Source organism: Oncorhynchus nerka, linkage group LG6, assembly GCF_034236695.1.
Source record: "Oncorhynchus nerka isolate Pitt River linkage group LG6, Oner_Uvic_2.0, whole genome shotgun sequence".
Classification (NCBI taxonomy): domain Eukaryota; kingdom Metazoa; phylum Chordata; class Actinopteri; order Salmoniformes; family Salmonidae; genus Oncorhynchus; species Oncorhynchus nerka.
This window is the reverse complement of record NC_088401.1, coordinates 77,077,589-77,099,623: the sequence shown is the minus strand read 5'-3', so window position 1 is coordinate 77,099,623 and position 22,035 is coordinate 77,077,589. Positions and strand designations below refer to the sequence as shown.

General features: G+C 42.3%; 1 protein-coding gene across 1 annotated transcript in view; it reads right to left on the bottom strand.

The window, feature by feature from the left end:
- The window catches only part of LOC115128128 (clathrin interactor 1-like), a 75,470-nt gene that overhangs the window by 5,017 nt on the left and 48,418 nt on the right, over positions 1–22,035 (bottom strand). Inside the window, exons 7-9 of the mRNA XM_065019881.1 lie at positions 10,051–10,273; positions 9,815–9,908; positions 100–165 (exon numbers count right to left, since the gene is read on the bottom strand). Of these exons, the coding sequence (XP_064875953.1) occupies positions 100–165; positions 9,815–9,908; positions 10,051–10,273 (383 nt within the window). The remainder of the gene's footprint in view (positions 1–99; positions 166–9,814; positions 9,909–10,050; positions 10,274–22,035) is intronic.

The window sequence follows — 22,035 nt, the reverse complement described above, 5'->3', positions numbered from 1 at the left end:
GAGGAGAAAAGAGAGACAAAATGTTAGTGGATAAACTAGACTATAAATTTTTTATAAACTATAAAAATCTCAGAATATTCTAATGAGTTCTAAACTCACCGGGTACTGTGGAGAGGCCGACAGAGGCAGCAGGAGACGAGAAGTCAGCAAATCCTCCTATCAGGTCTGGAAAGAGACATGCATACAACACTTTAATGAGTGAATTGTGATGGCTTCCAGACACCGGCCCAGAGACCCTCCATGATGTCCTGTAACTATACTACCTCCCCGTAACCCTCCATTATGTCCTGTGTCATGACGTGGCCCTCTTTTGGTATAGCGAGTGCCCCCCCCTCTTACACCCAAGTTCAGTTATCTCAAGGTCGTAAATTCCAGAAGGAGACTCTCTCCCTCATGGCCATGCAGAAAGAGAGACAGAGAGAACAAAGGAACTTCTTCTACCTCACAGAACTTGAGAACTGAACAATGTCCATGTTTTGGAGAATGTGTAAACGATTGGTGGAGAAGCCAGCTACGACCGGTCCATTTTGTTTTATGATCGTGACCTCAGAAAAGACAATACAGCCACATTACCATAACTCTGCTTATATAGAAGCCTCCGTTCTGAGGTTTGCATCTAATTATTGTATAAAATGAATGAGTAAAGATGAAACTATTTGTGAAATTATGTAAGGTGATGTTGAACCGTTAATGTGAGAGAATTGTATTTCTGTTTAAAGTTGAACGAAGTCATTGGCCCGCCGCCATGAGCACAGACATCGATCTGGCGTCATGGGACAGCCCTTTTCTACTGTTACGAATATAACCCCCACCTGAAGAAATTCCCTTCAGACCATGCCTACCTCAGTCAGCTGAGGGAGCTAAGGTTTGAGTAGAGACCATAAAAACCCCAGGATAAGCTAAGGTTGTAATGGTTGCTGAATTCTTAACCATACCACGTAGTTAAACTCTGAGACTATCGATTCCGATAGAATAAGAGCAACTCGTCGATACTAATTACTAGTCTGCAGCTAGGAATTATGTACCATTGAACGCAAAGACTGACAACCGCCGAAACATCTATACAATAAGAACAGTTCTGAATTGGACTCTGAAGTATCCATTCTAACCACGAAAGACTCCTTGGAAGCAGATGGAGAGACAAGCAGATGAACTTTCCAACAAAAAGACGGACGATTCCAACAGAGATCACGATGACACACTGAGCGTAAATATATATATTGATTGCAATTACTCCCGAATGAGTGTGCATTCATGTGCAAAGGATTAGCATTTCAATGAGTGATGAATTCCAGATTTAGTCCGTTAGGCCAAACGGTACGATTTCTGTCAGTCAATATTAATTTCTAGAGCTAGTAATGTTAGAAATTGGAGGATAGATCTGTTCGGCGCCCGAGCCGAAGTATTCTGTCCGCCGACCGCACTAAGCCAGTGTGGGTAGGCCACAAGCGTATCCGTAGTTATGTACCGTGTCGCTCCGGTCAACAAAGCTAGCAAGGTAAACCGAATGGGTTAATATGAGACGTCACTAGTAAACCCCCCTTTTCATGGTGTTGTGCTTGGTAGTGAGATTTCAGAAAAAAAAATAGGATTAGCTTGCACGAGATGCTAAGCTAACAAAGGGAAACAGTCTTTTTTCCCCGTGTCCCGCTGAAATTCCTCCGCCTTGCGCGACGAAAGTCCCGCCCTTTGTACTTCCGTTTGATTTCAGATTTCTGCGATCACTGGTGGTGAAGAATCGCCAGTACACCTCTTGGAAAAAGAAGTACAGTGGGGCAAAAAAGTATTTAGTCAGCCACCAATAGTGCAAGTTCTCCCACTTAAAAAGATGAGGCCTGTAATTTTCATCATTAGGTACACTTCAACTATGACAGACAAATTGAGAAAAAAAATCAGGAAAATCACACATTGTAGGATTTTTAATGAATTTATTTGCAAATTATGGTGGAAAATAAGTATTTGGTCAATAACAAATGTTTCTCAATACCTTTGTTGGCAATGACAGAGGTCAAACGTTTTCTGTAAGTCTTCACAAGGTTTTCACTGTTGCTGGTATGTTGGCCCATTCCTCCATGCAGATCTCCTCTAGAGCAGTGATGTTTTGGGGCTGTTGCTGGGCAACACAGATTTTCAACTCCCTCCAAAGATTTTCTATGGGGTTGAGATCTGGAGACTGGCTAGGCCACTCCAGGACCTTGAAATGCTTCTTACGAAGCCACTCCTTCGTTGCCCAGGCGGTGTGTTTGGGATCATTGTCATGCTGGAAGACCCAGCCACGTTTCATCTTCAATGCCCTTGCTAATGGAAGGAGGTTTTCACTCAAAATCTCAAGATACATGGCCCCATTCATTCTTTCCTTTACACGGATCAGTCGTCCTGGTCCCTTTGCAGAAAAACAGCCCCAAAGCATGATGTTTCCACCCCCATGCTTCACAGTAGGTATGGTGTTCTTTGGATGCAACTCAGAATTCTTTGTCCTCCAAACACGACGAGTTGAGTTTTTACCAAAAAGTTATATTTTGGTTTCATCTGACATGCTCCCAATCTTCTTCTGGATCATCCAAATGCTCTCTAGCAAACTTCAGACAGGCCTGGACATGTACTGGCTTAAGCAGGGGGACACATCTGGCACTGTAGGATTTGAGTCCCTGGTGGCGTAGTGTGTTACTGATGGTAGGCTTTGTTACTTTGGTCCCAGCTCTCTGCAGGTCATTCACTAGGTCCCCCCGTGTGGTTCTGGGATTTTTGCTCACCGTTCTTGTGATCATTTTGACCCCACGGGCTGAGATCTTGGGAGTTTATTAGTGGTCTTGTATGTCTTCCATTTCCTAATATTTGCTCCCACAGTTGATTTCTTCAAACCAAGCTGCTTACCTATTGCAGATTCAGTCTTCCCAGCCTGGTGCAGGTCTACAATTTTGTTTCTGGTGTCCTTTGACAGCTCTTTGGTCTTGGCCATAGTGGAGTTTGGAGTGTGACTATTTGAGGTTGTGGACAGGTCTCTTTTATACTGATAACAAGTTCAAACAGGTGCCATTAATACAGGTAACAAGTGGAGGACAGAGGAGCCTCTTAAAGAAGAAGTTACAGGTCTGTGAGAGCCAGAAATCTTGCTTGTTTGTAGGTAACCAAATACTTATTTTCCACCATAATTTGCAAATAAATTCATTAAAAATTCTACGATGTGATTTTCTGGATTTTTTCCCCTCATTTTGTCTGTCATAGTTTAAGTGTACCTGTGATGAAAATCACAGGCCTCTCATCTTTTTAAGTGGGAGAACTTGCACAATTGGTGGCTGACTAAATACTTTTTTGCCCCACTGTATGTGAACGTGGATCACATTAAGATATCCAGCCAATCGCAATTGACTGGATATCGAGGTCTCATACAATTTAACTAACAAGTGAAATTGCCAGATTTACTTCTCAAGTGGATCTTTTAAATAATATCCAAATTGATTGGGTTTCTACAATGAGACAAGTTAAACTTTTTCCACATTAACTTCTCTAGGATAGGGGGCAGCATTTGGAATTTTGGATGAAAAGCATGCCCAAATTCAACTGCCTGCTACTCATTCCCAGAAGATAAGATATGCATATTATTAGTAGATTTTGAATAGAAAACATTCCGAAGATTCTAAAACTGTTTGAATCATGGCTGTGAGTATAACAGAACTTATTTGGCAGGCGAAACCCAGAGGACAAACCTTTTTTTTTTTTTTTTTGAGGTCACTCTCTTCATTGGGAATCCAGATTTCAAAGGGACCTTCTTGCAGTTCCTACCACTTCCACTGGATGTCAACAGGCCTTAGAAATTGGTTGAGGTTTTTACTTTGAGAAATTAAGAAGTAACACTGGTTCAGAATGAGGCTCGAGGGAAGTGTACTTTTTGTTAGAGGCGCGTGACCTGAAAGCCCGCTCCACTTTGTTTTCCTCCGGTATTTAACACAGATCATCCAGTCTTCAATTTTATCGATTATTTACGTTAAAAAATACCTAAAGTTGTATTAAAAAAGTAGTTTGAAATGTTTGGACAATGCTTACAGGTAACTTTTGAGATATTTTGTAGTCACGTTGTGCAAGTTGGAACCGGTGTTTTTCTGGCTCAAACGCGGCAAATAAATGGACATTTTGGAGATATATCGACGGAATTAATCGAACAAACACATATTGGAGTGCCAACAGAAGAAGTTCATCAAAAGGTAAGGCATGAATTATATGTTTTATTTCTGCATTTTGTGTCGCACCTGCAGGGTTGAAATATGCTTTTCTCTCTTTGTTTACTGGGGTGCTATCCTCAGATAATAACATCGTTTGCCTTCGCCGAAAAGCCTTTTTGAAATATGACACGTTGGCTGGATTTAAAACAAGTGTAGCTTTATTTTGGTATATTGAATGTGTGATTTGAAAGTAGAATTTTTATAGTAATTTATTTGAATTTGGCGCTCTGCATTTTCACTGGATGTTGGCCAGGTGGGACGCTACCGTCCCACATATCCCAGAGAGGTTAACCTCTTGAAGCTAGGGGGCACTATTTTTATGTTTGGAAAAATAACGTTCCCAAAGTAAACAGCCTATTTCTCAGGACCAGATGCTGGAATATGCATATAATTGACAGATTAGGATAGAAAACACTCTAAAGTTTCAAAAACTGTCAAAATATTGTCTGTGAGTATAACAGAACTGCTATTGTAGGGGAAAACCTGAGCAAAATCAAACCAGGAAGTGGCTTCTATTTTGAAACGCCTCCCATTGCTCCATTTAAAGGGATATCAACCAGATTCCTTTTCCTATCGCTTCCTCAAGGTGTCAACAGTCTTCAGACATAGTTTTATTTTGAAAAATAAGCCAGAACGATAACATCGCGACAAGTGGTCACATGAGTTTTGCTCGCGCGACAGAGTTTGGATAGGTATTGCTTTTCCCTCTCCTACTGTGAAAGACATTTGCAGTTGATATATTATCGATTATATATTTTAAAAACAACCGGAGGATTGATTATAAAAAACGTTTGACATGTTTCTATGGACATTACAGATATTATTTGGAATTTGTCTGCGTTGTCATGACTGCTCTTTCCTGTGGATTTCTGGTATTTTGGATATAAAAATAATCTTTATGGAACAAAAGGAACATTTGTTGTAACTGAGAGTCTCGTGAGTGAAAACATCCGAAGATCAAAGATAAACAATTAATTTGAATGATTTTCTGATTTTCGTGACCAAGCTACCTGATGTTAAGTGTACTTAATGTTTTGTCATGCGATCGATAAATTTAAACGCTTGGATTGCTTTCGCTGTAAAGCATAATTTCAAAATTTGAGACAGGTGGATTAACAAAAGGCTAAGCTGTGTTTTGCAATATTGCACTTGTGATTTCATGAATATGAATATTTTTAGTAAAATTATTTGACTGAGGCGCTATGCTATTCAGCGGTTGCTGATGACAATTATCCCTCTTAAGGGATGAGTAGCTTCAAGAAGTTTGAACACAATGACTAAGTGGACTCTGCAATGCAGCAGCATTCCACCCTTAGGTGCCTTCTGGAGGAAGTCCAGAATGGTCACGCTCTACAGTGTGACTCCCTATCCAAGCAACCGGAGCCCTGTACTCACAGGACTAAAGACGATAGGTTTCAGACTTTGCCTCCCTCATGTGTCCCTCAGTCTTCTCCTCTTGGCCATTTGGCACTGAGTACTATGGAGCCTTTTGGCCAACAACAACAAAGCTTGGCTTCTCCTCTTGGCCTTTCAGCCCCAATTTCCCCACAGGAGGAAGCCAACCCTCTCCGCCCACTTGGCGCAGAATACCTTGACAAACTCGTCAAGAACTTCCCCACCTTTGACCCCGTTTCAGGTCAGCCTAAAGACACGGAGACATTCCTAGCTGACATATAGGATGCATTGGATGGCTACCCGAACACTACGGGTTCTGACAGGTTTTACCTGTTGAAGCGAACGTAGAATAGACACGTGACGAGGTTCATTCGCCTACAACAGCAACACGTGCTAAATGACTACACTAAACTTGCAACAGTTTTGAAATGGGAATTCAGTGGTTCTGCGACTCGCAAACAAGATAGCTCAGTGGCTAACACCATCAAACAAGCTCAGAATGAACACCCACAAGCATACTATCATAGACTTCGTTCAGCTTACTTTGGCCTACTCACTGAAACAGGAATGGAAGCACTGCTACCATTCAAACAAATGTTTCTGTCTAACATGTATCCCACCTTCATTACCTACTTGGGCCCTGCAGCCCACGTTGGCTTGCCTGTCTTACAACTCAGAGAGCTTGCAAGCACAGTTTTTGAGGCATCAAAAGTTCACAACGCTAAGAGCCCTGACCAGTCGGTTTTGAAGTTTGACCAGGAGCACTCACTCCAGTTAGAGGGTACATTATCAGGTATTGGAGAGTTGAGGGATGACGCACAACAACAGTTTCTACCACGAAACCACGATTCCAATAACCTTCGCGGTCTAAATAACTGTAAAGTACATCGCCATCAAAACGACTACCGCTACAATCGACCTGTTCGCTACGTTCCTGCACCCAACCCACATAAAATGTCAGAGCTCAAGGGTAACAAAGGGCTGAAGGACGATCAAAACGTAGACCAATGTTCTCCAGAAGTTCCACTACGTGAAGTAGTAAAGCGAGAAAACATTTTAGAAAAGGGTAAAAGACAAGTCACAAGGACTAGACGGGGATTACCGGACACCAGGTCCGCAGGACCCATAGCAAGGACGTTAAAATTCAAATCTCTCCCGCTCTCACTCAAGACCCTATCCAGGGCACGCTTGATCAAGAAACAAGCCCACGGGCTTTGTCTATAGACTCTGATACAAAGATTGCGGAAAAAAAGGTCAACCGCTTCGTCAAAGCCAAGCCCACTCAAGATCTGAAAAGTCTATCTGCTTCCACCTTGAACTGAAATGGCACATCACGTCGTTGCGAACGACCACTCCACGTTGTGGGACTGTTTAACTTGTCATGCGCTAATTGATTAGGGCGTGACAATATCGCTCATCTGTCAAACATTGTTCAATTATCTCAAAAGGGCTTTGAAACCACCTCAACATTGGTTAAAAGTGGAACGATGCGATACTACACTACACTTCGAGGAGTCACTCAGACTACCTCGCCTCTCACATTGAGTCATGCTGAAACTACACTCCCAGGACGTATCGCTCGTTCTTGCCTCTGTGTTACCAGCCTGGAATCTGAACCCCTGCTACTCGGAGCAGACTTGATGGATCGGTTTCTCCCACTGATGGATTGGAAAACCAACCATGTATTGTCACAGGCCACAGTGCCTTCGCCACTGACCACACTGTCTTCTCCTAACGCCAGCTGCAACGCAATCATTCCCGAGGGGTATCTGTTGGTACAGAATCCAAGGAGATATTAAGATATCTCAATACATTCCCTCAGCCAACCTGACTCACCATTCTTTTCAAGATTTCGAGCCAGCTGCATCTGTGAATGAGCAACTTCCCTCCTCCTTGCAGTTGTGCAATACGGTAGTTGAGATTAACTTCTCTTGCCCTTTGGACAATTCCGCAAACACTGCGGACATCTCAGCAAGAAAAACAGATGCGCGGAGTATACTCTGCTTCCGATGATACACCTTCCGCTTTGTGGGGGACTGTCACCTCTTACAATGACACTAATGGCGTCAGTCCAGCAACTGACCCGATGACTCCCACTGGTGAAACACTGCGATATCACAGACCGATATCCTCGTCTCAGTTTGCAGGTACTGAAGAGGTTGCCACACGAGGACGTGGTGGTGACTGACAGACCTCGACAGCCACTGAGGGTGTTGAAGCACAAACACCAGGAGATTTGGTTGAAAAGTTACAGCCATTCTCATAACACGGCCGCTGACAACTCGTACATAGGGTCCGACCTTTTAGTTTGCGCCTCGGACACCAACACCACCCGCTGGTGGGGGGGGTGCCGAGCCACAAAGGAGGAGAATAGTCGCCCAGGCCTCATCGGGGGGGGGTCGAGACTACGGACAACACCGTACGAGGCCGCCAGAGCAGAAAACAAATCTAGTTGTAAACTCCCCTATGAGAAGAGTGAGGAGCAGACAGGCCCCTAGATGGAGAAGAGTGAGGAGCAGACAGGCCCCTAGATGGGGAAAATCTTAGAACACATCTAAGATATTAGTAGAAAGAGGAGGAAGGGAAGCGCTACTAAGCTACACAATAGTACATTTTGGTAGACAGAAGGGGCTCTTTGGTTAAAGGGGTAAATTGGTCATCAAAAAGGAGGACCAAGGCACTCTTCATATAATTGATTAAAAATGCCTTTACTAGTATGGCATGTTCAATAGAAACAAAGTTTTTAAAAACCGTCACGTTTTGGCTGCATCGCCTTCGTCAGGGAGTACAACAAAAAAAAGGAATACAATGTCCTCTTTTGAACAGCCTTTCAATTAGCCCTAATTGGAAGAGAGAGTGGTTACACAATTGATTGGACACCCCTAGTAAGCAATACTATACACATTAAAAGGTGAAATACTGTAGCTAGGTTATCATAAAAATACAACTCCGAGCTAGAAGTATCAGAACACTAAAAGGTAGTTCTAACCTTAAATATGACTGGGAGAAGTGTCAAGAATAAGAAAGTCATATATTCCATAGTACACTAGTACACCGTACGACATTTGGAATGAGACTAACGTGAGGTAAATAATAATTAATTAATTAATTAATTAGAAGACTAATTGATCAGATATTAAAATATCTGAAAAGTTATATTAGGAAAATTATAACTTTGTAATCTCAAGATTTTCCTTGGTGCCCCGACTTCCTAGTTAATTAAGTAATAATAGAGAATTGATTTGATAAAATAACAGTCTTCACTTTTATGATGCCAAAGACACGACACCTGTAACTACACTACCTCTCCCTAACCATCCGTGATGTCCTGTAACTACACTACCTCCCCCTAACCCTCCGTGATGTCCTGTAACTACACTACCTCCCCCTAACCCTCTGTGATGTCCTGTAACTACACTACCTCCCCCTAACCCTCCGTGATGTCCTGTAACTACACTACCTCCCCCTAACCCTCCGTGATGTCCTGTAACTACACTATCTCCCTCTAACCCTCCGTGATGTCCTGTAACTACACTACCTCCCCCTCACCCTCCGTGATGTCCTGTAACTACACTACCTCCCCCTAACCCTCCGTGATGTCCTGTAACTACACTACCTCTCCCTAACCCTCCGTGATGTCCTGTAACTACACTACCTCCCCCTAACCCTCCATGATGTCCTGTAACTACACTACCTCTCCCTAACCCTCTAGGATGTCCTGTAACTACACTACCTCTCCCTAACCCTCTGTGATGTCCTGTAACTACACTACCTCTCCCTCCGTGATGTCCTGTAACTACACTACCTCTCCCTAACCCTCCGTGATGTCCTGTAACTACACTACCTCCCCCTAACCCTCCATGATGTCCTGTAACTACACTACCTCCCCCTAACCCTCCGTGATGTCCTGTAACTACACTACCTCTCCCTAACCCTCCGTGATGTCCTGTAACTACACTACCTCCCCCTAACCCTCCGTGATGTCCTGTAACTACACTACCTCCCCTAACCCTCCGTGATGTCCTGTAACTACACTACCTCCCCCTAACCCTCCGTGATGTCCTGTAACTACACTACCTCCCCCTAACCCTCCGTGATGTCCTGTAACTACACTACCTCCCCCTAACCCTCCGTGATGTCCTGTAACTACACTACCTCTCCCTAACCCTCTAGGATGTTCTCTCAGTGTGTGTAGTTACCGGTTGCTGCTGCAGGCTGGCTGGGTCCTGTATCTACCATGAATAGGTCAGCCAGACCACTACTGGAGGGCTGGGGTGCTACTGCGGACAGAGTCTAGAACAAAGAGAAGGAGAGGAGAGATGTGAGTAGAGACAGAGGGAGCTAGACTGCACTGTCCACTGTTAACACCAGATGGCAACAATAAGCTAGAGTGAACCAGCATGGACTGAATGCACATGGAAGCATGTGCACACACCTGTTTTGCAGAGGTATCAGGGCTCTTGTCTCCTGTGTAGTGGGCTGCGGCTCCCAGGGACACAGTTTTGGATGGAACCCCGCCTCTCTTCTTGGTTGCGGTGGTTTCTGTTGCCTGGACGATCTGGACGCTCTTGGTCGTTACGGTTTCCTCCTCGTCTTTGAACACTGACCTCCCAGACTGGCCATTCTGCGACGGGCGACCTCGCTCCTCCTCGTTGTCACTAAGGAGACCAAAGAGAACGCTTTGTTTTGGGGATGATTCAATAGAAAAAGTGTGGGACTAAAGTATGACAGAACATCAGGTTTTTGATATACTGTAATTTTTGTTTATTTAAACCTTTAGAGCCATTGAGGTTAAAAACCTATGTTGCTAGGGCGACCTGGCAAGAAGGCAAAAGAGGGAAATAGCAGTGTGTATATAAAATATTACAGAAAAATACAAAATACACAAAGTGTCACAAGTTCCAGATACATTTGAAGATTAGAAACAACTGTTGCTAATCAAACAGTGTTGTCAGAGTCTTAACAGGCAAGGACACTAACACCCCTAACTTTAATATATTTTGAAGCATGTTCCAGGATGAAGGGGCATTATGTGAAAAAATATTGTTTCCCCATGTCAGTTCTAGCCTTAGGAACAGACAAGGACAGCAGTGACTGTGAACGAAGACGGTATGGAGTGACTGATCTGGTCAGTGAGGAAGAGAGATACAAAGGGAGTTGTTCCATCAATGCTTTAGCCTCCTGGTGGAGAACGACGACACTGCACCACATAGCCAATGGGACTGGGTTTGGGTGAATGTTTCCTGACCCATAGCCAATGGGACTGGGTTTGGGTGAATGTTTCTTGACCCATAGCCAATGGGACTGGGTTTAGGTGAATGTTTCCTGACCCATAGCCAATGGGACTGGGTTTGGGTGAATGTTTCTTGACCCATAGCCAATGGGACTGGGTTTGGGTGAATGTTTCCTGACCCATAGCCAATGGGACTGGGTTTGGGTGAATGTTTCCTGACCCATAGCCAATGGGACTGGGGTTTGGGTGAATGTTTCCTGACCCATAGCCAATGGGACTGGGGTTTGGGTGAATGTTTCCTGACCCATAGCCAATGGGACTGGGGTTTGGGTGAATGTTTCCTGACCCATAGCCAATGGGACGAGGGTTTGGGTGAATGTTTCCTGACCCATAGCCAATGGGACTGGGGTTTGGGTGAATGTTTCCTGACCCATAGCCAATGGGACTGGGTTTGGGTGAATGTTTCCTGACCCATAGCCAATGAGACTGGGTTTGGGTGAATGTTTCCTGACCCATAGCCAATGAGACTGGGTTTGGGTGAATGTTTCCTGTCACCAAAAGCAGAATAATAATAAAACACCTTGATTTGTTGCTTCCTAAAATCTCTCTGCACTTAGATGATTTAAAATAATTCAAACTATAGTCATCTGATCCAACAAACAGTTTTTAGCCAGACCAAACCCTGTAGATGAGAAAGGCTTATGAGGAGGAGTCAAATGGTAACACAATGGGATCCCTCTGAAAGATACAAGCTGCTATACTATCAGTTAAAAGTAGGATTTGGCGGTATCTCTGGGTTAGGGAGATGAGATAGTCTCAGTTATCAAAAACAATGTAATGAGCCATAACCCATGAAGGTAGCAATTAAAACCATTTGTACAAAAACACTCATTTTAACCACTGAATCCAACAGTTCACTAAAACAAAAAGAAAACAAATGAAAGTATGCAGAGTCAGTCTTTTGAAATCTTACATTCCCTAAACATTTTCAGCTGTAGCCTACAGGTCCAGCAGTCAGAAACCAAGAGTGCCCCCAAGCAAAATAAAAATGTGCTGACAGGGATTTCAACCAGTGTGTGTGGGTCTGGTCAATGTGCCCAGTGTGTGTGGGTCTGGTCAATGTGCCCAGTGTGTGTGGATCTGGTCAATGTGCCCAGTGTGTGTGGATCTGGTCAATGTGCCCAGTGTGTGTGGATCTGGTCAATGTGCCCAGTGTGTGTGGATCTGGTCAATGTGCCCAGTGTGTGTGGATCTGGTCAATGTGCCCAGTCACCTTGCAGTAGGCTGCCGCACAGTGAGGCAGCAGCAGGCCCAGTAAGTAGACCAGCCAATCAGCGGTGGCGAGCCCACCCGTTGGGAAAATCCTGGGCTAGGAAGCCCAGCGCATCTAGATGTTATGTCACAGCGCAGAAACCGGCCTGCGGCTGCCACCACATAAAACACAGCAAGGCAAGAGAGTCAGAAGACTCCGTCAGATGAAAAACCTGACCGTCGTGTCTAGTCACAGCACAGATGTATCCCCTCTCGGCTTTCAGGGCGGGCACCATACCCGTCTCCTCGTGTAGAAACCAGCAGATAACATTGCTTGGTTTACAAGCGATTTTAACACTTTGATCCTGTAGCATTTGAGATCTTACCTGTTGTTTGAGGACAACTCTCTCAGCCTATAACGGTTTTGCGAAGTAATAAAAAAATGGTAACACTTGAAACAAACAGTGTGACAACACGCTCAGCGAAACTGCCCTGCAGCAATCTTGAATCTAGGTTGGCATGTTATAGTGGAGGACAGAGGGTAGCTCTCTAACATACTGTAATATGAAATGAGGACAGAGGGTAGCTCTCTAACATACTGTAATATGATATGAGGAGGACAGAGGGTAGCTCTCTAACATACTGTAATATGAAATGAGGAGGACAGAGGGTAGCTCTAACATACTGTAATATGATATGAGGAGGACAGAGGGTAGCTCTCTAACATACTGTAATATGATATGAGGAGGACAGAGGGTAGCTCCCTAACATACTGTAATATGAAATGAGGAGGACAGAGGGTAGCTCTAACATACTGTAATATGATATGAGGAGGACAGAGGGTAGCTCTAACATACTGTAATATGAAATGAGGAGGTCAGAGGGTAGCTCTCTAACATACTGTAATATGAAATGAGGACAGAGGGTAGCTCTAACATACTGTAATATGAAATGAGGAGGACAGAGGGTAGCTCTCTAACATACTGTAATATGATATGAGGAGGACAGATGGTAGCTCTCTAACATACTGTAATATGATATGAGGAGGACAGAGGGTAGCTCTCTAACATACTGTAATATGATGAGAATGACAGAGGGTAGCTCTCTAACATACTGTAATATGATATGAGGAGGACAGAGGGTAGATCTAACATACTGTAATATGATATGAGGAGGACAGAGGGTAGCTCTCTAACGTACTGTTATATGATATGAGGAGGACAGAGGGTAGCTCTCTAACATACTGTAATATGATGAGAAGGACAGAGGGTAGCTCTCTAACATACTGTAATATGATGAGAATGACAGAGGGTAGCTCTCTAACATACTGTAATATGATGAGAATGACAGAGGGTAGCTCTCTAACATACTGTAATATGATATGAGGAGAACAGAGGGTAGCTCTAACATACTGTAATATGATATGAGGCGGACAGAGGGTAGCTCTCTAACATACTGTAATATGATATGAGGAGGACAGAGGGTAGCTCTCTAACATACTGTAATATGATATGAGGACAGAGGGTAGCTCTCTAACATACTGTAATATGATATGAGGAGGACAGAGGGTAGCTCTCTAATGTACTGTAATATGATATGAGGAGGACAGAGGGTAGCTCTCTAACATACTGTAATATGATATGAGGACAGAGGGTAGCTCTAACATACTGTAATATGATATGAGGAGGACAGAGGGTAGCTCTCTAACATACTGTAATATGATATGAGGACAGAGGGTAGCTCTCTAACATACTGTAATATGAAATGAGGAGGACAGAGGGTAGCTCTAACATACTGTAATATGATATGAGGAGGACAGAGGGTAGCTCTAACATACTGTAATATGAAATGAGGAGGACAGAGGGTAGCTCTAACATACTGTAATATGAAATGAGGAGGTCAGAGGGTAGCTCTCTAACATACTGTAATATGAAATGAGGACAGAGGGTAGCTCTAACATACTGTAATATGAAATGAGGAGGACAGAGGGTAGCTCTCTAACATACTGTAATATGATATGAGGAGGACAGATGGTAGCTCTCTAAAATACTGTAATATGATATGAGGAGGACAGAGGGTAGCTCTCTAACATACTGTAATATGATGAGAATGACAGAGGGTAGCTCTCTAACATACTGTAATATGATATGAGGAGGACAGAGGGTAGCTCTAACATACTTTAATATGATATGAGGAGGACAGAGGGTAGCTCTCTAATGTACTGTTATATGATGAGAATGACAGAGGGTAGCTCTCTAACATACTGTAATATGATATGAGGAGGACAGAGGGTAGCTCTAACATACTGTAATATGATACAGAGGGTAGCTCTCTAATGTAATATGATATGAGGAGGACAGAGGGTAGCTCTCTAACATACTGTAATATGATGAGAAGGACAGAGGGTAGCTCTCTAACATACTGTAATATGATGAGAATGACAGAGGGTAGCTCTCTAACATACTGTAATATGATGAGAATGACAGAGGGTAGCTCTCTAACATACTGTAATATGATATGAGGAGAACAGAGGGTAGCTCTAACATACTGTAATATGATATGAGGCGGACAGAGGGTAGCTCTCTAACATACTGTAATATGATATGAGGAGGACAGAGGGTAGCTCTCTAACATACTGTAATATGATATGAGGACAGAGGGTAGCTCTCTAACATACTGTAATATGATATGAGGAGGACAGAGGGTAGCTCTCTAATGTACTGTAATATGATATGAGGAGGACAGAGGGTAGCTCTCTAACATACTGTAATATGATATGAGGACAGAGGGTAGCTCTAACATACTGTAATATGATATGAGGAGGACAGAGGGTAGCTCTCTAACATACTGTAATATGATATGAGGAGGACAGAGGGTAGCTCTCTAACATACTGTAATATGAAATGAGGAGGACAGAGGGTAGCTCTAACATACTGTAATATGATATGAGGAGGACAGAGGGTAGCTCTAACATACTGTAATATGAAATGAGGAGGACAGAGGGTAGCTCTAACATACTGTAATATGAAATGAGGAGGTCAGAGGGTAGCTCTCTAACATACTGTAATATGAAATGAGGACAGAGGGTAGCTCTAACATACTGTAATATGAAATGAGGAGGACAGAGGGTAGCTCTCTAACATACTGTAATATGATATGAGGAGGACAGATGGTAGCTCTCTAAAATACTGTAATATGATATGAGGAGGACAGAGGGTAGCTCTCTAACATACTGTAATATGATGAGAATGACAGAGGGTAGCTCTCTAACATACTGTAATATGATATGAGGAGGACAGAGGGTAGCTCTAACATACTTTAATATGATATGAGGAGGACAGAGGGTAGCTCTCTAATGTACTGTTATATGATGAGAATGACAGAGGGTAGCTCTCTAACATACTGTAATATGATATGAGGAGGACAGAGGGTAGCTCTAACATACTGTAATATGATATGAGGAGGACAGAGGGTAGCTCTCTAATGTACTGTTATATGATATGAGGAGGACAGAGGGTAGCTCTCTAACATACTGTAATATGATGAGAAGGACAGAGGGTAGCTCTCTAACATACTGTAATATGATGAGAATGACAGAGGGTAGCTCTCTAACATACTGTAATATGATGAGAATGACAGAGGGTAGCTCTCTAACATACTGTAATATGATATGAGGAGAACAGAGGGTAGCTCTAACATACTGTAATATGATATGAGGCGGACAGAGGGTAGCTCTCTAACATACTGTAATATGATATGAGGAGGACAGAGGGTAGCTCTCTAACATACTGTAATATGATATGAGGACAGAGGGTAGCTCTCTAACATACTGTAATATGATATGAGGAGGACAGAGGGTAGCTCTCTAATGTACTGTAATATGATATGAGGAGGACAGAGGGTAGCTCTCTAACATACTGTAATATGATATGAGGACAGAGGGTAGCTCTAACATACTGTAATATGATATGAGGAGGACAGAGGGTAGCTCTCTAACATACTGTAATATGATATGAGGAGGACAGAGGGTAGCTCTCTAACATACTGTAATATGAAATGAGGAGGACAGAGGGTAGCTCTAACATACTGTAATATGATATGAGGAGGACAGAGGGTAGCTCTAACATACTGTAATATGAAATGAGGAGGACAGAGGGTAGCTCTAACATACTGTAATATGAAATGAGGAGGTCAGAGGGTAGCTCTCTAACATACTGTAATATGAAATGAGGACAGAGGGTAGCTCTAACATACTGTAATATGAAATGAGGAGGACAGAGGGTAGCTCTCTAACATACTGTAATATGATATGAGGAGGACAGATGGTAGCTCTCTAAAATACTGTAATATGATATGAGGAGGACAGAGGGTAGCTCTCTAACATACTGTAATATGATGAGAATGACAGAGGGTAGCTCTCTAACATACTGTAATATGATATGAGGAGGACAGAGGGTAGCTCTAACATACTTTAATATGATATGAGGAGGACAGAGGGTAGCTCTCTAATGTACTGTTATATGATATGAGGAGGACAGAGGGTAGCTCTCTAACATACTGTAATATGATGAGAAGGACAGAGGGTAGCTCTCTAACATACTGTAATATGATGAGAATGACAGAGGGTAGCTCTAACATACTGTAATATTATATGAGGAGGACAGAGGGTAGCTCTCTAACATACTGTAATATGATATGAGGAGGACAGAGGGTAGCTCTCTAACATACTGTAATATGATATGAGGAGGACAGAGGGTAGCTCTCTAACATACTGTAATATGATGAGAATGACAGAGGGTAGCTCTCTAACATACTGTAATATGATATGAGGAGGACAGAGGGTAGCTCTAACATACTGTAATATGATATGAGGCGGACAGAGGGTAGCTCTCTAACATACTGTAATATGATATGAGGAGGACAGAGGGTAGCTCTCTAACATACTGTAATATGATATGAGGACAGAGGGTAGCTCTCTAACATACTGTAATATGATATGAGGAGGACAGAGGGTAGCTCTCTAATGTACTGTAATATGATATGAGGAGGACAGAGGGTAGCTCTCTAACATACTGTAATATGATATGAGGACAGAGGGTAGCTCTAACATACTGTAATATGATATGAGGAGGACAGAGGGTAGCTCTCTAACATACTGTAATATGATATGAGGACAGAGGGTAGCTCTCTAACATACTGTAATATGAAATGAGGAGGACAGAGGGTAGCTCTAACATACTGTAATATGATATGAGGAGGACAGAGGGTAGCTCTAACATACTGTAATATGAAATGAGGAGGACAGAGGGTAGCTCTAACATACTGTAATATGAAATGAGGAGGTCAGAGGGTAGCTCTCTAACATACTGTAATATGAAATGAGGACAGAGGGTAGCTCTAACATACTGTAATATGAAATGAGGAGGACAGAGGGTAGCTCTCTAACATACTGTAATATGATATGAGGAGGACAGATGGTAGCTCTCTAAAATACTGTAATATGATATGAGGAGGACAGAGGGTAGCTCTCTAACATACTGTAATATGATGAGAATGACAGAGGGTAGCTCTCTAACATACTGTAATATGATATGAGGAGGACAGAGGGTAGCTCTAACATACTTTAATATGATATGAGGAGGACAGAGGGTAGCTCTCTAATGTACTGTTATATGATATGAGGAGGACAGAGGGTAGCTCTCTAACATACTGTAATATGATGAGAAGGACAGAGGGTAGCTCTCTAACATACTGTAATATGATGAGAATGACAGAGGGTAGCTCTAACATACTGTAATATGATATGAGGAGGACAGAGGGTAGCTCTCTAACATACTGTAATATGATATGAGGAGGACAGAGGGTAGCTCTCTAACATACTGTAATATGATATGAGGAGGACAGAGGGTAGCTCTCTAACATACTGTAATATGATGAGAATGACAGAGGGTAGCTCTCTAACATACTGTAATATGATATGAGGAGGACAGAGGGTAGCTCTAACATACTGTAATATGATATGAGGCGGACAGAGGGTAGCTCTCTAACATACTGTAATATGATATGAGGAGGACAGAGGGTAGCTCTCTAACATACTGTAATATGATATGAGGACAGAGGGTAGCTCTCTAACATACTGTAATATGATATGAGGAGGACAGAGGGTAGCTCTCTAATGTACTGTAATATGATATGAGGAGGACAGAGGGTAGCTCTCTAACATACTGTAATATGATATGAGGACAGAGGGTAGCTCTAACATACTGTAATATGATATGAGGAGGACAGAGGGTAGCTCTAACATACTGTAATATGATATGAGGAGGACAGAGGGTAGCTCTCTAACATACTGTAATATGATATGAGGAGGACAGATGGTAGCTCTCTAAAATACTGTAATATGATATGAGGAGGACAGAGGGTAGCTCTCTAACATACTGTAATATGATGAGAATGACAGAGGGTAGCTCTCTAACATACTGTAATATGATATGAGGAGGACAGAGGGTAGCTCTCTAACATACTGTAATATGATATGAGGAGGACAGAGGGTAGCTCTAACATACTGTAATATGATGAGAATGACAGAGGGTAGCTCTCTAACATACTGTAATATGATATGAGGAGAACAGAGGGTAGCTCTAACATACTGTAATATGATATGAGGAGGACAGAATGTAGCTCTCTAATGTACTGTTATATGATATGAGGAGGACAGAGGGTAGCTCTCTAACATACTGTAATATGATGAGAATGACAGAGGGTAGCTCTCTAACATACTGTAATATGATATGAGGAGGACAGAGGGTAGCTCTAACATACTGTAATATGATATGAGGCGGACAGAGGGTAGCTCTCTAACATACTGTAATATGATATGAGGAGGACAGAGGGTAGCTCTAACATACTGTAATATGATGAGAATGACAGAGGGTAGCTCTCTAACATACTGTAATATGATATGAGGAGGACAGAGGGTAGCTCTCTAACATACTGTAATATGATATGAGGAGGACAGAGGGTAGCTCTCTAACATACTGTAATATGATATGAGGAGGACAGAGGGTAGCTCTCTAACGTACTGTAATATGATATTAGGAGGACAGAGGGTAGCTCTCTAACATACTGTAATATGATATGAGGACAGAGGGTAGCTCTAACATACTGTAATATGATATGAGGAGGACAGAGGGTAGCTCTCTAACATACTGTAATATGAAATGAGGAGGACAGAGGGTAGCTCTAACATACTGTAATATGATATGAGGAGGACAGAGGGTAGCTCTAACATACTGTAATATGAAATGAGGAGGTCAGAGGGTAGCTCTCTAACATACTGTAATATGAAATGAGGACAGAGGGTAGCTCTAACATACTGTAATATGAAATGAGGAGGACAGAGGGTAGCTCTCTAACATACTGTAATATGATATGAGGAGGACAGATGGTAGCTCTCTAAAATACTGTAATATGATATGAGGAGGACAGAGGGTAGCTCTCTAACATACTGTAATATGATATGAGGAGGACAGAGGGTAGCTCTAACATACTGTAATATGATGAGAATGACAGAGGGTAGCTCTCTAACATACTGTAATATGATGAGAAGGACAGAGGGTAGCTCTCTAACATACTGTAATATGATGAGAATGACAGAGGGTAGCTCTCTAACATACTGTAATATGATGAGAATGACAGAGGGTAGCTCTCTAACATACTGTAATATGATATGAGGAGAACAGAGGGTAGCTCTAACATACTGTAATATGATATGAGGCGGACAGAGGGTAGCTCTCTAACATACTGTAATATGATATGAGGAGGACAGAGGGTAGCTCTCTAACATACTGTAATATGATATGAGGACAGAGGGTAGCTCTCTAACATACTGTAATATGATATGAGGAGGACAGAGGGTAGCTCTCTAATGTACTGTAATATGATATGAGGAGGACAGAGGGTAGCTCTCTAACATACTGTAATATGATATGAGGACAGAGGGTAGCTCTAACATACTGTAATATGATATGAGGAGGACAGAGGGTAGCTCTCTAACATACTGTAATATGATATGAGGAGGACAGAGGGTAGCTCTCTAACATACTGTAATATGAAATGAGGAGGACAGAGGGTAGCTCTAACATACTGTAATATGATATGAGGAGGACAGAGGGTAGCTCTAACATACTGTAATATGAAATGAGGAGGACAGAGGGTAGCTCTAACATACTGTAATATGAAATGAGGAGGTCAGAGGGTAGCTCTCTAACATACTGTAATATGAAATGAGGACAGAGGGTAGCTCTAACATACTGTAATATGAAATGAGGAGGACAGAGGGTAGCTCTCTAACATACTGTAATATGATATGAGGAGGACAGATGGTAGCTCTCTAAAATACTGTAATATGATATGAGGAGGACAGAGGGTAGCTCTCTAACATACTGTAATATGATGAGAATGACAGAGGGTAGCTCTCTAACATACTGTAATATGATATGAGGAGGACAGAGGGTAGCTCTAACATACTTTAATATGATATGAGGAGGACAGAGGGTAGCTCTCTAATGTACTGTTATATGATATGAGGAGGACAGAGGGTAGCTCTCTAACATACTGTAATATGATGAGAAGGACAGAGGGTAGCTCTCTAACATACTGTAATATGATGAGAATGACAGAGGGGAGGACAGAGGGTAGCTCTAACATACTGTAATATGATATGAGGAGGACAGAGGGTAGCTCTCTAACATACTGTAATATGATATGAGGAGGACAGAGGGTAGCTCTCTAACATACTGTAATATGATATGAGAAGGACAGAGGGTAGCTCTCTAACATACTGTAATATGATGAGAATGACAGAGGTAGCTCTCTAACATACTGTAATATGAATATGATATGAGGAGGACAGAGGGTAGCTCTCTAACATACTGTAATATGATATGAGGAGGACAGAGGGTAGCTCTCTAACATACTGTAATATGATATGAGGACAGAGGGTACAACATACTGTAATATGATAGAGGACAGAGGGTAGCTCTAACATACTGTAATATGATATGAGGAGGACAGAGGGTAGCTCTCTAACATACTGTAATATGATATGAGGAGGACAGAGGGTAGCTCTCTAACATACTGTAATATGATATGAGGACAGAGGGTAGCTCTAACATACTGTAATATGATATGAGGAGGACAGAGGGTAGCTCTCTAACATACTGTAATATGATATGAGGAGGACAGAGGGTAGCTCTCTAACATACTGTAATATGATATGAGGAGGACAGAGGGTAGCTCTCTAACATACTGTAATATGATATGAGGAGGACAGAGGGTAGCTCTAACATAATATGATATGAGGAGGACATACTGTAATATGATATGAGGAGGACAGAGGGTAGCTCTCTAACATACTGTAATATGATATGAGGAGGACAGAGGGTAGCTCTCTAACATACTGTAATATGATGATGAAGGACAGAGGGTAGCTCTCTAACATACTGTAATATGATATGAGGAGGACAGAGGGTAGCTCTAACATACTGTAATATGATATGATGAGGACAGAGGGTAGCTCTCTAATGTACTGTTAATATGATATGAGGAGGACAGAGGGTAGCTCTCTAACATACTGTAATATGATGAGAATGACAGAGGGTAGCTCTCTAACATACTGTAATATGATATGAGGAGGACAGAGGGTAGCTCTAACATACTGTAATATTATATGAGGAGGACAGAGGGTAGCTCTCTAACATACTGTAATATGATATGAGGAGGACAGAGGGTAGCTCTCTAACATACTGTAATATGATATGAGGAGGACAGAGGGTAGCTCTCTAACATACTGTAATATGATATGAGGATGACAGAGGGTAGCTCTCTAACATACTGTAATATGATATGAGGAGGACAGAGGGTAGCTCTCTAACA